The 15,843-nt window shown below is 42.8% G+C and overlaps 1 protein-coding gene across 2 annotated transcripts in view; it reads right to left on the bottom strand.

The window, feature by feature from the left end:
- Positions 1-5,943: 5,943 nt before the first annotated feature.
- The window catches only part of jade2 (jade family PHD finger 2), a 161,006-nt gene continuing 151,106 nt past the window's right edge, over positions 5,944-15,843 (bottom strand). For both annotated transcript variants that reach the window (XM_053440787.1, XM_053440786.1), the window contains exons 13-14: positions 15,486-15,631; positions 5,944-13,924 (exon numbers count right to left, since the gene is read on the bottom strand). In XM_053440787.1, coding sequence (XP_053296762.1) covers positions 13,130-13,924; positions 15,486-15,631 — 941 coding nt within the window. In that variant the 3' untranslated portion in view covers positions 5,944-13,129. The remainder of the gene's footprint in view (positions 13,925-15,485; positions 15,632-15,843) is intronic.

Here is a 15,843-nt window from a genome sequence, read left to right as displayed (position 1 = left end):
TCTCTCATCTATCGGATTCACACAAACACACCCTGGATACAAGCCAAGCAAACAGACATATTCATTACAATGGGAATCAATTTAGCAGCGCAAAGCAAAAACACCTGGGTCGACTTCATGCACATGGCTTTCCTCACAAAGCCTTTTTTTTTCCATTCAACTCCTCAGAGGCCATTTTGAGAATCGTTTGGTTTCGTAATCTAAATGTTATTTTTCCACTGAAGGCTGGAGTGGTTCGATCGACTCTAGTTATACTAATGAGCCACGATCACGCCACAACTTCAGGGATCTGTCAGCTTCAGTTTTGAATATATCCAAATGGCTTTTCTGAGCTGAATGTGGTTAAGCTGCCTACATATACACCCATCCACCTTATCACTTACTTACTTACCTACCCACCTACTTATTTACCTACCAGGGACCCCCTTCATATTACACACTTATTTTAATCTAAAACTTTAGATTCATGCATCATTAAAGAGATTCCAATGTGACATGATGCTTTGTGGGAGCAGCTCTTCTTGACTCATCCCTGGAAACATCTGCATCAGTTTGGCACATTTGGATTTTCCCAAATCGGCATGATCTTCGAGTCTTTCCACCGATTTTTCTCTGGAGTCACGTTTGAGGTGGCTGAAGGACTTTCACATTCTTACGGTTGAAGCCACTCCAGTGTTGATTTGGCAGCAGGTTTGAATCCTGCTGGAGCAGAAATCTGTTGGCTCCACTCTCAGGCCTTTGGCATTCAGGAACACGCTCTCCTCGAGATTTGCCTGAGTCCGGATCCTCGCATTGTTCCTCCGGACCTCTGGCCAAGTCCTCCTGTTCTCTCTGGCCAAGGCTGAAGCTGCTCCATCATGCTGCAAGGTGTGGATGGAATTAGACGATTGATTGACTCTGCCAAGTGTTTTGAATTGTATTTCATCAGGCCACAGAATCTTTTGCATCATGCTCTGCATTTCACATTCTGTCTCCTTGCAAACACCACGGATCCAACATGGTGTTTTTGCAGTATAGAGGCTGATTTTTGTTCTAGCAGTTATTCCATCATGATTGTAAAACACTGCAGTTTTGTTTTGTTGGAGTGGTCCTGAGGATCTCGGCCAACTCCTTCATCAATGTCTTTCTTGGCAGGTTGCTGTGTTTTGTCAAAAAACAGCTCTAGGGTGAGTCAGGGTGAAACTTTGTTCTTTCATCTTATAGCCCTCTTAGACACAACACAATTTGCACTGTGCTCGTCACTGGGATCAGCGCACAGAGTTAAATGGGCAGTTTTCAAAACATTAAGTGGAATACATCAAAGTGTTTATTTCATTTAGTTGTTGCCATGCAGAACATCTTTGTTTAAATGCTTTGGTCTGTTCACTGAGGAAGAGGCTGCGGGTGCATTAGGTTTTGGCTTCTCGTAAGACAGATGATATCTGTGGTGACCAGAAGAGGAATCCCAATGACTCTTGTAATTACAGAGACTCTTATTTTATATCAACAACAGCTGGAGTTTTAATGTCTTTGTCATCCTTCACATCCTGTGAAATCTTAACGGTGGATAAGGATCAAATTTGAACAGACATTCATGGTCCCCAGATGGTGAATCCTTGACTTTGGTAACTTCAGATTTTTCCTTTTGTTGAGGTTAACATTTGTGGTCTGAGTAAGTGTCTCTACAACTCTGGAGAGACTGACAGGAAATATGGAATTCATGTCAAACTCGTGAATCATACTTTGATAAAACCAAACTAGCCAGTTTTAAATCATTCAGCACTTGAGTTTGTTGACATTTCATTCAGCCTCAACAATATTTGGTGCCAATTAGTAAATATTTGCCTGCTAATTCTAGTGCTTGGTTTCCTAAGCAAGGTCAACATTATATCTGCTTCAAAAATGATTTGACAATCTGTTTTTTGGGTGATTGCAGATCTAATTACAGAATAAATATATATATATATTTTCAATAATATTTTATATTGTGATATTTTATCTTTAATAGTTTCAAATGTTAAGCTTTTACATATGATTTAAAATTTGTGAAGCACTTAGTGACTGTGTTTTGAAAGGTGTTATATAAATAAAGTAAATTATTTTTATTTATTTATACCTGAGAAAAACCACACAATTGCTTACACAAATATTCAAGGTATTTTTTGTTGTATAAAAACGTCTTTCTGCTGATCCAAACACACGTTCTTTAATTTATAAATGTGTCTTAAAAAAGGTAAATATATAATGAATATATGCTATAATGTTTTTCTTCTATCACTTAAAAAGTCCAGAGAGACGTCAGTGATGAAGAAGGATGAGAGGCTGAGAGTTGCGTGTACACAGAAAGCACTGCTTTATTGACTGCACAGGACTGGATTGGTCTGGACTGGATCAGATGGGACTAGGACTCCATTAGATGAGGGTGGGGTTGAGGTGGCGGGGTCAAGGTTGGATGGATGGGTGAGGGTGGGGGGGGGGGGTCCGGTTGGAGGTGGGGTGGGTGGGGTCATAGTGGGATGCAGCCATCATTAAGGCAACAGAAACAGCATGCAGATACAGTCACAGGAAACATTGTCATCATCATCATCATCATATTGCTTTTCAAAGTCTCGCTTAAAACATCGAAATTGTACAAAAAGGAAGAAAATAGGTTTTTCGCACTAATGAAAAATACATTTTTAGATTTTTCCCTCCTACAAAGAAGATTCTAATACAAGAAAATAAATATAGCAAAAAAAGCCAAAAAATAATTTAAAATAGCTCTTCTTTTTCATATATGTTCAATAGTTCTCTTTGCTATTAACAAATGGCACAACATTCTTTGAAACAAAGAACACAGAAGCATTAACTCCTGCAACATTCATATTATTGTATTGAAGAACCGATGCAGAGTGGAGGAGAAACCGGACACAGCAGCGGAGGGTTAAACGCCGGTTATCATACGACCGGAGGACGAGGAGGGGAAGGAGCCGCGTGTCCAGCTCTGCTCTGATTGGATGATGCTGATTGGAATTCAAACAGTGCCTGAAAACGACCGAGAAGATGCGGAATGACAACCGATAATATTTAATCATGACGAGAGAGCAGAGCAGTGGGAGAGGAGCTGTGTTATCAAATAAACTTATAGGAGAAGGTGTAAAAAGTTGTGATGATGAAGATTTGCAAACCAGAAATACATGTTCCGTAATGGGATTTTAAACCCGGGGGGGAAAACTTTTAGATTCGCAGGTGAGGAGAGGAGAGCATGAATTTGTCTTTTTGTTATTAATGAGAGTCAGAAACTGCCTGCTCTGCACTGGAGGGGGGTGATAGGGAGAGGGTGAGGCAAAGATAAAGAATGGAGGAGCTGAGAGTGAGACAGAGAACTCGAGCAAGCGAGAGAAAGAGACGGGTAATGATAAAGAGGAGAGAAAAACAAGGAGGAGAGAGGTAAACGCTCTCTGAGCACATCCACAGTGAGCCGGCTGAGTCTGGTTTGGCTCTGTGTCCACATGAAATGAAGCTTTTTTTAAAACAGCCTTAAGATGAAGACGATGATGTCAGCCTGATTGTGCAAAAGTAAAAGTGAAGACGACTCTCTCTGTAATCGATTGTGTGAACGTATCCACCCACTCAACACACAGGTTATCGTTAGGTGTTTATGTCGAGGACTTTGCAATTATAAAAACATGACCGATAGAAGTCCCAGCCGTTTGTCCTGTGATCATATCTTTGTTTCCTTTAAGTCAGACTGAACCAGAACAATGTATAAATGAGAACCGAACTGCGACTTTGTGTGTGTTTAAACAAAACTCTACACAAATAACTTTCTCACATAAACAGTGTTTAAAATGTTTTTGCAGTCTTAGCGTGACTTAAAGTGTCGTCCCGAAGCGGGGGAAAATTTCACTTTGTATTTCTAATTCAAGTTTTAACAGGTGTCTGTTAAATCACCTGAAATGATTAATGTAGTGACTGTAAACACATGAGCTGCCAACAGAGCACAGTGTAGTGTGGATCAGGCCAAGTCCAGACAACAACTATAGAATTTATATTCAGATTCGATCATTAGCTGCATTATCAGCTTGATTTTTTACTGAGCAGGTGCCTGTAGCCGTGGCCCCTGGGTTCGAACATAAAGTTCTCTCTGGATGAGTGAGAGGAGGATGACGAGGAGTGAAGGAGGAGAAGGGGAGACTTTAGCCAGAGGTCTGAAACCTCACTGGAGGAGCAGCTGACCCGGTGAAGACTTTAAACTACCTTTAACCCGGAGAGTCTCTCTAGCCAAGAACACATAATCCAGGATTCATGCTCGTGTACGCTCACTCATTCCTGAGGCTCCTGCAACCACAGACACACGCTGTATTTTCACAATAAAAGCACAAACCACGGCTGCTTTTTCCTCGATTTAGGAAACAAATATGACTATTGCTCCCATGTATGAATCAAAGGTTGAATAATGCAGGCATAAAACTACACATTTGCCTCTGAGGAAGAAGCTTTTCGTCTGTGAGAGAGAAAAATAAATCTGGTTACCGAAGCAGAAAAGACCAGTGAGGAAAAAGAAAGTCACAAATCAGGAGAAGAAAATAAAACAGAGAGTGAGCGGGGAAGTTACGAGTGGGAGACAGAGCAGAGACAGAAATACAGTGCAGAGGGCCTCTTAACAAATCGTCTAAACCTGGATCTTAAATCCAGATTGTGTCTAGACATAATTTATCCAGTTTACATTTACACCAGGGAGTCAAGTGTCTCCGGTGCTGGTGGTGAAATCACTGTTTCCTTCATAAAACACATTCCCACCCTCAGCCATTTGTTGTGCTGCAGCTGAACTTAAATTGAATGTGACCAAATGCTGTTCTGACGTATCAGCGGGAGACGGTAGCTTCGGCCGAATGGATCTTCAACGAGGATTTTACACTTCAATTTATCTGCGGTGATATACGTGTGAGCCGGGTCGGAGCCTCCCAGGAGCCTTATGGTAAAACCAGATGTTAACGGAGGTTGAATACATTTCTCAGATTGTCAGGGAGGAAGCGTAGAAGCGCCTGGAGCCAGGTTTCCATCCAGGTTACATATCAAATGACCCAATAAAAAAAAAAAGAGTTGGCATCCAATTTTGAAAAACATTCCAATAAAGCTGGTGTTGCTCTTTTTTCTGTCTCACTGTAAGTTTAACAAATTCAGTGGAAGTACAAAACCTACTTATCGCACCAAGTAGGACTGAGAACGATAAACCAAACAATAGAATCGTGATCATTATCAATTTGATAGTTTTGTTCCCCCAGAACAAATTGTGGTAGGACCGAAACTTGACTCGAGACAGTGATTCTACCCAGAGATCGTGATCATGTCTGTTGCTCCACGACACAAAATAAATGTTTGTGCATGTTGCAAAAACTTGATCTGGACATTTAACACGTTCCGGAGAAACAGAAGTTACAGTGATTGTGCGTTTTCTTTTGATTAGTACTTGGACAATGATGAAGATCCACGTAGCACAGAGGAAAAGGTCACATCAGGCTTTGGATACACAGATAGAAAGATGAATTCATTGTTGGTTGAAGTGAGGAAATGTTCTAGAACAAAACTGAATTGTATTCCAGGCTGTTTGTGCCACTTGATGCACATTTCACCCGACTGCTTTGCTTTGCTGCTTCCATTGTTATTATGGATTGTGAAGGAAATACTGGGATTGAGAACCAGCTGAAAGAAGAGATGGAGAACAGAGAGAGAAAATCAAGCAGGAGGTGGAGATGAAAGGATGGAGGGATGGAGGACAGGGAGAAGGGAAGGGCCCTGCTGTGGATATTAGCTGCTTGTTAACTGCGCGGACAGGCCGCAAACACGAGAGGGAAAGAACAAGTTGTACTCTTTCCCTGTCTGCCTCCCTGGCTCCGGTTCAGTAAACGTCTCCCTCCTCAGTCTTTCTTTTTTAATCCATCTCTTCTCTCTCTTCCCTCGCTCTCTCTCTCTCTCTCTCCAGGCCGGAGCAAAGCACTGTTTTCCCCTCCTCACACGTACCTCCACTACACGTGCCTGTCATTCTCTGTCCTTAAAGCTACAGACATCACTTTTCTCCTTCTACTGTTTTTTGAATTTGTGGGAATGGTCCTATGCTTCATATGCGATTCAGAAGGAGCCACGAGCCGGGCAAGACGAGAGAGGAGTTGTGGACAGAGGGGACACCATAGGAGGGGGTGGAGGGGACAGAGCTGCTGGTATAGGAGGAGGTGGAGGAGCAGGAGAGAGCAGGGAGGAGGGAGATGGTGGAGGCAGAGTACAGTTCCCAGTTTGTGAAGACAGAAACTTTAGTCTTAAAAACATGTCTTGGATCTGCTCTGGAAGCAGAAGTCGTCTCATTGTGGGGAACTTTATAAGGTAGAGCCAGAAACACAGGTTTAGTGATGTTGGAATCAAAGCCGACTGAAATGGCCGAGGGAAGAAAAACAAAAACAAAAATTGTAGGAAGTTATTTGAATCTGATTCTTCAGGTTTCCCTCAACTTTGAACACAAACTCTGCTGCTCTCTGTGATGTTCTCTCTGAAGCTGAGAGAGGTCTAACTTCTCAGGAAGCCGATAATTATCAGTTGATTCATTCCTGATGCGAGTAAGGATTTGAGATAACTTTTAAATAAATGTTCAACTCTTGGTCGAATTAAACGAAGAAGGCTCTTAAACATTTTTCACATTTAACAGACAGAAGGATTAATCATTAGCAACCTTGGCCGAGTCGTCGCAGGCTTCCTTTGATTTATGTGTTCCTTAGAAATTGGCAGACGGTAAAACTGGTAGTTTAGGACGTACACTTGATCTATGATTTAGTCTCATGGATGAACATGAACCACAAGATTCTTCTTTCATAGCCAGCCCTTGACCTTTGTTGAATGGCATTACCAGTCTGTCTCTTCTCTTTTATTTCCTGTCCTCTCTTTACATTCACTGTACAATAAAGGCGTTTACGTAGAAATAATAAAACTGTCCAGCTATCCATTCCTTAGCTATACAGCTTAACTTCTAAGGGTCAAATGTCGGCTGACTGCGGGAAACTTTGAGTTTCCAGTAAACCTAACCGTCATGTTTTTGGCCTGTGGAATAATTATCTACACTTTCACAACCATGGAACAAATCGTTCCAACAGTGGAGTGAGTGCCAGCGAACATCGAGCTCTGCTACTGTATCACGAAGAGCAGCATTAAATGGTCCAATCCAAGGAACAGGAAACAGAGAATATTTTCCAGGTTTGCGTAAGAAATGACTAATAAAACAAAATGATTATTGATTTAGCAAAATGGTTTAAATTAATGTTATGATTAACTGATTTATCTTTGCAGCAGTAATACATTTATTTTTAGCTGAAGAATACAATACAAACGACTAATCAACTAATAATTTTAAATCTTGAAATCAGCTTTTTACCTTAAATTACATTAAAAAAAATGTCATATATGGCTTTAATACTTTCACTTTATCAACTGTGTCAAACTGACCTTTCAGGTTCAAGCTGACTGTCCTGATGCAGCGACTCAACACCTCTTATTCCAATCACTGTGGTTCTTTGACTCCACCAGTTTACATTAAACCCCACAATTGAGCTGGTTTCTGCCTCCACAGCAGCTCCGCCTGTGTTCCTAGACTTAACCTACAATCTGTGCAGTGTGTGGATGTTGAGACCTTGAAGCCATAACTTTGCTGTAACAGAGAGGAAAGCAAAGTGCCAGTAAAAAAAAAAACTAAAAACCAGAAACAAACAAAACCGAGGAAGCAGGTAATGAGTCAGCTTTCTACTTTGATACAAGCCACGGTGGCCAGCTATAGCATTACAAAGGAAAAATAAATGTAACAGCTTGCAAAGGCTTTTTCAAAAGACGGAAAATTAAAATGTCTAGTAGTAGTAGTAGTAGTAGTAGTAGTTGAACAGTATTGTACATTATTGTAGATGTATATAAACTCCAGTGGTAGGTAAGTGGGTGGGTTTACACGGCTGGCGTAGGACAATAAAGCGAGGACTGTCGCTGATGTCAGAAACAGGAAGCACGAGCAAGTCTCGATCACATGATGTCATTCGAACTTCATCAATCTTTTTCAGATTATATGACTTTGTTTTTTGTGCTCCCAAATTATTGGGGCGTGAACGTCCATTTTGAGCCATTGACCAATCCTGGCTTCACTGACCTGACGACAGCCTCAAACCACTCCTATTGGCAGAAAGGGCAACAGAGGAAGAGAGATATTCTATTAACAGCATTCTGATGCCCTTCTGATTCGCCAAAACCACCGCTGAGCAAACATCACTCTATTTCTTCAAATGGAGAAAATCTTACTCTTTCATCCACCCGGAATCTAATGATCTGTTTTAATTACGTAGCTCAAACCGAGCACAAATTGTCTCGTACAACATTTCCAAGGTCCTCATGTTATTGGAGGATGAACTACCTCTCTGCTTATAAAAAGCTTTTGACGTGATGTTTGCACAGCTGAGGAAGTTGTGAGGAACCCGGCCCTGCCAGTGCAGTGATGTCTCTCCAAGACATTTTACAACTATGTCAGTGCGGTCGATGGCTGCTGTGTGAATTGCGGGCGATGTTCCAATTACCTGCAGCAATCAGCGCCGGCCCTTGACCAGCTTTTCAGCTGAAGTCGAGAAATTCATGGCCGTGTGTAGGTGTGTGTTTCTGACCCGCCATTACATGCAGGGTGCCCACCAGCTTATTTCTGTGAAGTCACTTTCATGCCAACACCTGGGGGAGAGTTTTATGTTTCTGACCCATGCACCAGCTCACTCTTTGGAGAACTTTAAAGTCGTGTATTTATCCATTACCAACGATATCTCAAAGTGGCAGTCTCCAGGATTTTTTTCATTTTAATATCTTATCCAGTAGCTCATAACATTTGTTCTTTAGAAATATTCAAAATTTGCAACGACAGCTGTGGCCACATTAACCAAGACTGAAATCTTTAAAATTTGCCAACTTTTACCATGAAATCCAAACAGTGAGATGGAGCAGAAGGCTAAATATAAACTAAAATATGGTAACAGATTTTCTTTTGATACTGACAGTGATGTCACATCTGATTGATTTTACAGATTAAATGTAAAAAAGAGAGAAAAGAAAATCTTATTTAGATCAAGTATCCCGTGGTTATTGGACCTGACAGAGTTGCAAAATTCAGAGATCACCACAGCACATTTCAGGCCGTGAGCCAACACCCACACCAGTGTACCACACAGATGACAGCGATGCTTTGAAGTTGCTCTATTGGATATTGATAAAAAAAGAACCGGCAAAAAGACTCCAGTCTACAGTAACTACGAAGCGGAAGGAGAGGGCATTGAAGCCACACTGTAAATACAGAATAATAACCAGTTTGTGTTTGCTAAGGCTGCACAATATCTAGGAAAAGAAGAATCTGAGCTGCAATTATGAAAAACGGTAATTTTAGGTACAACGATGCTGCTCTCTGACTTTCAAACGAGAGAGAGTCTGGAGGAGCAGCAAGTCTAAGGAGGAAATTAAGTCTTTTTTAGTTTTTTCTTTTTTTGCCAGCACTGTGCAGCCTTGGCATTGGCTACTACGCGCTAGGCCATACATGTAAGGCCTTGTCTACAAAGTCAGGCTACTTCTGAACATTGAATATTGAGACCAGTATTACATTTGTCTGTCCTATTAACACAAGAACGGTACTAACCACCTGGCGGAGGATCACGTGGCGCCGGAATGACACAAAACCACGTCCTCGCTTTCAGACACGATTGTGTTGTTGCGGTAGTTGTTATGGTCACTTTCCATGCCGATTGTAATAGAGGTAGCCAACGCAAAAATTCAGAATCGTCCGCCTGTTCCCGAGTTCATGCCGTTAGAAAAATCTGCTCGCTTGAGACAAAACCTAATTTCCAACCCTGCAACTCAGAGGAGGATTTTTACAGATTTGTGTCCGCATATGTGTTGAAAAAGAGAAAATTGCGGCAGACTGACGGTGTGAATCTTCTGCGATGGCTACACCTGAAGGACGAAGGAGACAGGGACACTGAGCTGTCACCTGTAGTAATACTCTCCTGCTGATAGGGGGCGTTGCACTCTGAGTAAGCTCATACTTCCTGATGCAGTCAGGACCACATATACATAAAAAACTATTCATCTTGTACATTATAACCCTGTTATACCAGCTCTGGTGCGTGTGTGTGTGTGTAAGCTGTATGTCGTGTGTTCAGTTCAGCAGCATTTGGCCTTTTTCTGAAGGGGGTTTAACATGCAAGTGTTTTTGCAACCATCGCCGGCCCGATGCTGTGGTGACAGGCCTTTCCTGCGCGAAGCCCCTGGTGAATGCAGATCATGGGAGAATCCAGGTCAGGTGTATTGGTGGTGGAGCAGTATCAACAGTGCCAGTAAAGGGGTTCACACCACAACACCTTCAGGGTTTCAAACCCAACCGTCAACAGGCCGGGGCGGAACAGGTCGAGGAAAACCGAATTCAAACCCGAGCCGACCCAGAGAGCGCTGGCAGAGGAGTCTGACATCCTTATCTAACATTCTTCATCTTGAAAACCAGAGTCGGAGCACGTGCATGTGTGTTTGTGTAGATACGATGCAACATGTGCTGCTTTGATGCACAGATCTGTTCTTTGGCGTGGTCACTTCAGAGGACAGGTGAGAAGGTTTCCAAACAGAAATCAACAGAGGAAGTACATTGGACCTGCACCTCTATTTAAACGTCGGTTCATCAGACCTGGGTAAAGCAGCCCTTAAATTTCACACGAGATTTCTGATTTGACCTCGGATGGGTTTCGGGTCTTCGCTGCAAAGAGGCGAGAGAAGTAATTACAAGGTCCGATCTTGAAGTTGACCACCGAGCCAATATTATCAGACATGTCTGGCTCATCTGGTAATGAAGTTACAATGAGCTTGATTATCGGTCGAGACTATTAAACCCAGGGCTGATGGTCATGTGGTCACACTGAGAGAGGGAGCATGCTCAGTAGTAGTCATGTAGGAGTTCAAACAATGAAATAGGGAAAGTTCTAGACATACACACATCACTATATATATATATATATATATATATATATTGTATATGATATAAAATATGTATATATATGTATCTTCGCCTTGCGTCCAATTTTTGATAAATTTTTTAACCCTTTATTCTTCTTTTTAAACGTTTTTTTAACCCCTGAGAAATACCATGGACTGCTTAAGTACAAAATACAACTCTCTGAGAGAACAACCAAAAACTATTTAAAAAAAAAACAAATTTAAACAAATTTACAAACAACTCAATTTCTGAACATAAGAGCTTCTGAAGGTGATTATTACATTGTCATCGTTCGGCGAACAGGAGAAGGTGCAGTAGAGCTATCGGTGAGAAGAGCGTGGCCACGGCAGACCTCAGTGTTGGGCATCGTATGACATGAATAAATATATATCGTAAATGCTAAATCATATAGAATCACATGGAGGAGCTGAAGAATGACTAACTTGTTTCTCTTGACGCCTGGAAGCTGCAGGAACGCCTCTTTTTCCACTGGTCAAAAAAGCCACTAACAGCCACTTACATCTGGCATTTGTCTGCAATGGGAATTGATACAATCAGAATTCACTCCCAAGTCAGGGTGAGTGACGTCGAGGGGGGGAAACCAGAAAGGCAAACTCCTCTACTGACAATGGGAGGAGATTTAATTTATTTTTTAAGTGGGTTTACCCGGGATAAAAAAACAAAATTTAAAGAATCATTAAATGATGATGGATAAATAACCACTTCATGACCTCGTTTAGATAAGTGCTATACAAATAAAGATATAATAATAACAATTATTATTTTAAACTGCACAGAGGATGCTCATGTTAAGCAGCATAGTGAGTCACTAATCAGTTTATGATTTGCATTGGGATTCTGCCACCGGGCCGAACTCTGCTCATCGACGGCTCTGAACTGCAGTGATCTAGTTGGGGGGGCATAGAACAGTAGGCAGCTCTTTGCACAGACAGCACAGTTTTGGCTCTGCTTCGAAAACTGTGTGAGACGCTTCGTTGATTAATGGCAAACGCTGCATTCACATCCTTGTTTCAGGCACTAGGCAATTGTTAAGTTGACAAGGAGCTGGCCACGCTCGGTAACCAATCCGACTGGGTTACCTTTTGGTTTTGATTGTTACAAATCCGATTGAAAAATTGATCTACCTATTGATTGTTTGATTGATTGATTGAGAAAGTGGGGGCTTTGGGGGGGAAGGGCACAGGGCGAGCGACAGAAGGCACAGAGTTTCTACAGAGAGTTTTTTTCTCCAAAGATTCGGGCTGAAAAAAAAAGAAAATAAAACTCAAAAAGAATTTGAAAGCAGCCGACAGAAGTCAGAGCCAATATTTTCTGTGATGTGAGCAAAGGGATTGGCTTTAAGTAGTTTGTGTGTCAGTGTGTGTGCGTCTGTGGGTTTGCGTCTCCGTGTGGCGATCTGAATGAGACCCAGGGTTGAGGTCCTTATCTGTTTAAATATTCAAATCCTGGACAATCAGACAATTTTGGGGGAAGTCTTCTAAGAGTACTTTTTGAAACGGAGTTGACGTGATGAGAATTGACCTCAACCCTGAAGGAGCATCCATTACCCACACGAGTGCTTCAAATACAGCTCTGATGACAAGCTAGTTGTGCTTTTCAAGGTTGGATACGTGTTGTCTGGTGTCACCGCCACACACACACATTTCGAACAAGTCTGGTGTGAAATTGTCTTTCCAATGAATATATTCAAGAAAACAAGGACTTGTTGGATGCTTCTCAGGCCACAAAAGACCAAACAAGATGGAGACCCTGAAACCAGCTTGAATAATATTCACAATAATTATCAATAATGCCCCAAAGTGTTTGTTCTGACAGATACCACAGACATGAGGCCAGAACAGGGTACTTTAACACCCAGAAACCAAATGACTAAATGTAACGTTTGTTTCCTATTTGTTGAATATGTCGCGTTATAGAACAACGAACTGCAGTCCAGCGGAGAAGCTCTAATGTACGACAGGCAAACAGCTACATTCAAATTTTCCTACCCCCCAAAAATCATAGCAGGTGAGCTGAATAGATTTTCTGATTGGTAGATGTGACCAGGATTTGGATGAACGAAACCATCACTGGGCACAGATGGAGAAACAATTAGCCAGCGGGAATCTTGGTTCTTTAAGTTGCCAGCACGCTCCTTCTCAACAGGTCCTCGTTCCCAGAATGCAGCTGTGGCAAGCGGAGTTTGCGTCCGGCAGAGCGCGTGTCCGAGTCGCTCTGCTCGCCGTCAGAGAAGTACCCGTCAGTCTCGGTGGCATCCAGCAGGGACGTGTCCCTTAGCGGCAGTTCCATGGACTCCAGTGCCCCTAGGCCTCCACGTCCGTTCATGCCCCTGCCTCTTGATTTCCCGTGGCGGGCCAGACGGAGCCGTGGAGCCCTGCTGCAAAGGACAGCCCCTGTGTCGGGAACCGTGAGCCCGGGGCTGGAGGCTGGAAGTGGAGATGAACCCGTGGGGAAAACAGCTCCAGCTCCTGATGCGACATCATTCCCCTCGGCGAAGCTGTTCCAGGGGCCGGGGGCCTCCGAGATGTGACAGGAATCCATTTTGGAGATGGGTGGCTGTGGTGTTGGGTCCCCGTGCAGGTCAGAGCTCCTGGTGTGGTGGTGGTGATGAAGGTGGTGATGGTGCATGCCCTTGGAGGAAGCCCTGGACCTCTCCCCTCTCCGGATCACAAGGCTGGGATTTTCCTCCGCCACGCTCGCCCGGAGGCTCTTTGCAGTGGAGGGGCTGCTGGCGGTGGAGATGGCCGCCGTCGAGAGGAGCGTCTGCGGCTGCTCGGGGGGGGCGGCGGGTTGTCCATGACCACGGGGTTTGCTGCTTCCCCGTCTGCGGCCCAGCTGGGGTGTTTTCCAGGTGGACTGCATGGAGTTCTCCATCATAAGGTTTAACAGGCTCTCCTCGCCCTGCAGGAGCTGCATGAGAGGGAGAGATATGGGAGGTGATGTATGGAACGATAGAAAGACATTGAAGAGAGAGGAGGTGTGATGAGATGAATATAAAGGAGAGTGGGTCATAGTGAGGAGGATGAAAAGAAAACAGCCAAATCAGTTCAGTTTTTACAAGTTTTGCATTTGAAAAATGTCTCATAGATGCACGTTGCCTGCGTTTCTGATTTAAAAGATCAAAATTCTTCCCTTTAATATTTTGGAACAGGAATAACCAACCCACCCACATATTAGCAATTAATGCCAGATTTTGTTGAGAAAAATGAATATCCCAAACAAAGTGGTTTAATAGTATGCAACAAGAAAACACAACATAAAACCTGAAGCTTAAGATAATCGTCCGTGATAAATTAAAGCTCTGTTTATTTTTGCAGATTGTCTTTTAAGGATATCAAGTATCAACAGCACCATTGTAAATGAGGGTGTTATTCCTCAATGTGTTTTCCGAGGCTTAAATAAATAATCAAACATCTCTCCTCACTGAAAAAAGACCACGTTTCTGATTCTGGTTTATTTTTTGTTCTGTGACACATTTCCAAACAATTGGAGTTATGTCATGTAATGCGGCCGGAGCCTCCTGCCAATCGATACACAAACAGAACACATTCCCGAGGAGAACAGCGGGTCAGTCCCAGTGCAGCTCTGCTCTGTCCAGCAGCTCTCGCATCTGACTCATCGACAAAGAACGGAGAAGCTCTCACACATCACCCCAGCTCCATGTAAAGATCGAGGGTTGACTAAAGTATCGATACCTTTACGATACACTCTCTCTCAACCTTTTTTCGCTATTGAGTATAATTTTTTATACTAGTATCGTATCGAAGTCTCTAATGTTGGTATTGTGTCAACCTTATCAAGAACCAATCTAAAGGTGAAATTATTTTACAGAAGTGACAAAATGATGTTACAAAACATCAATATAACGTTTCAGCCAGGTTAACATAACAAGTTGAATACCTGATAAATCAATACTCTAATGCTGCACTGGCTGTAGGATCAATGAGACTTGATGAAAAAGCTCACAAAGTACTGACTTACAGTTTGTGTTTTCCTATTTTCTAAGTTGATAAAATAAAAACTGTTTATTGACATTTGAAGATAAATAAGTGTTTAATATCTGTTTGGTGTAGTTACTTTTTGAAAGAACAACCCGCCTACACATTCTTTCTACTTTTACAGACATCCGCTTTGTGGAGATTTTGCCACCTTCCTTGACTGAGAACAACTTTTGTGCCAAGACCTTTATGTAACTTTGGACGTCCATGTCTTTCAGGTCTGTGGGAAGGATAGTGGCTCCGGGCATTAGGTATGTGTAGTTGACTCAGATTCACCTCAAGAGGTGATGGACCGTTTGACGCTGCTAATTTTAGACATTTGGAGTTTGCCATGTTTGCTTTAATTCATTGCCAAGAGCCAGAATACATGCACACCACTTATTCAATAAGCAAAAAATCTGTCACTGTGTATTAGGATCATAACATTACAGGTAATGCATCATTCTCCAGGCCTCCTGCCACTGAAGCCCTACCTGGTCGGAGAGCAGGCTGCCACTCTTGTCCCCGTGCTGGGCACCCAGTGCCCACTGGCTCAGCATGTCATCAGCGGTGATCTGAACCGACTGGGCGAGCCAGCTGTCGAACAAAGAGTTGTCCAGGGGGAAGGACTTTGACAAACCTGAGCAGAGGGTGAGGGACAGGAGCAGGGAGGGAGGAGGATTCGGGGGGGGAAAGAGATGGGATGATATCAAGAAAAAGAGAGAGAGGGAGTGGTGAAGTCAGACAGGTGAGAAATGGGATGGAAATGGTGGGGATGAAGGGAAGAGAGACGGAGGGAGACAAGAGGGAGAAAGACAAAGCAGATAGGTGAGGGGAGCAGCAAATTTTTCA

This window comes from Pleuronectes platessa, chromosome 15 (assembly GCF_947347685.1).
Source record: "Pleuronectes platessa chromosome 15, fPlePla1.1, whole genome shotgun sequence".
NCBI classification, from domain to species: Eukaryota; Metazoa; Chordata; class Actinopteri; order Pleuronectiformes; family Pleuronectidae; genus Pleuronectes; species Pleuronectes platessa.
Note: the sequence above shows the minus strand (reverse complement) of the source record. Positions and strands in the feature narration are given on the sequence as shown.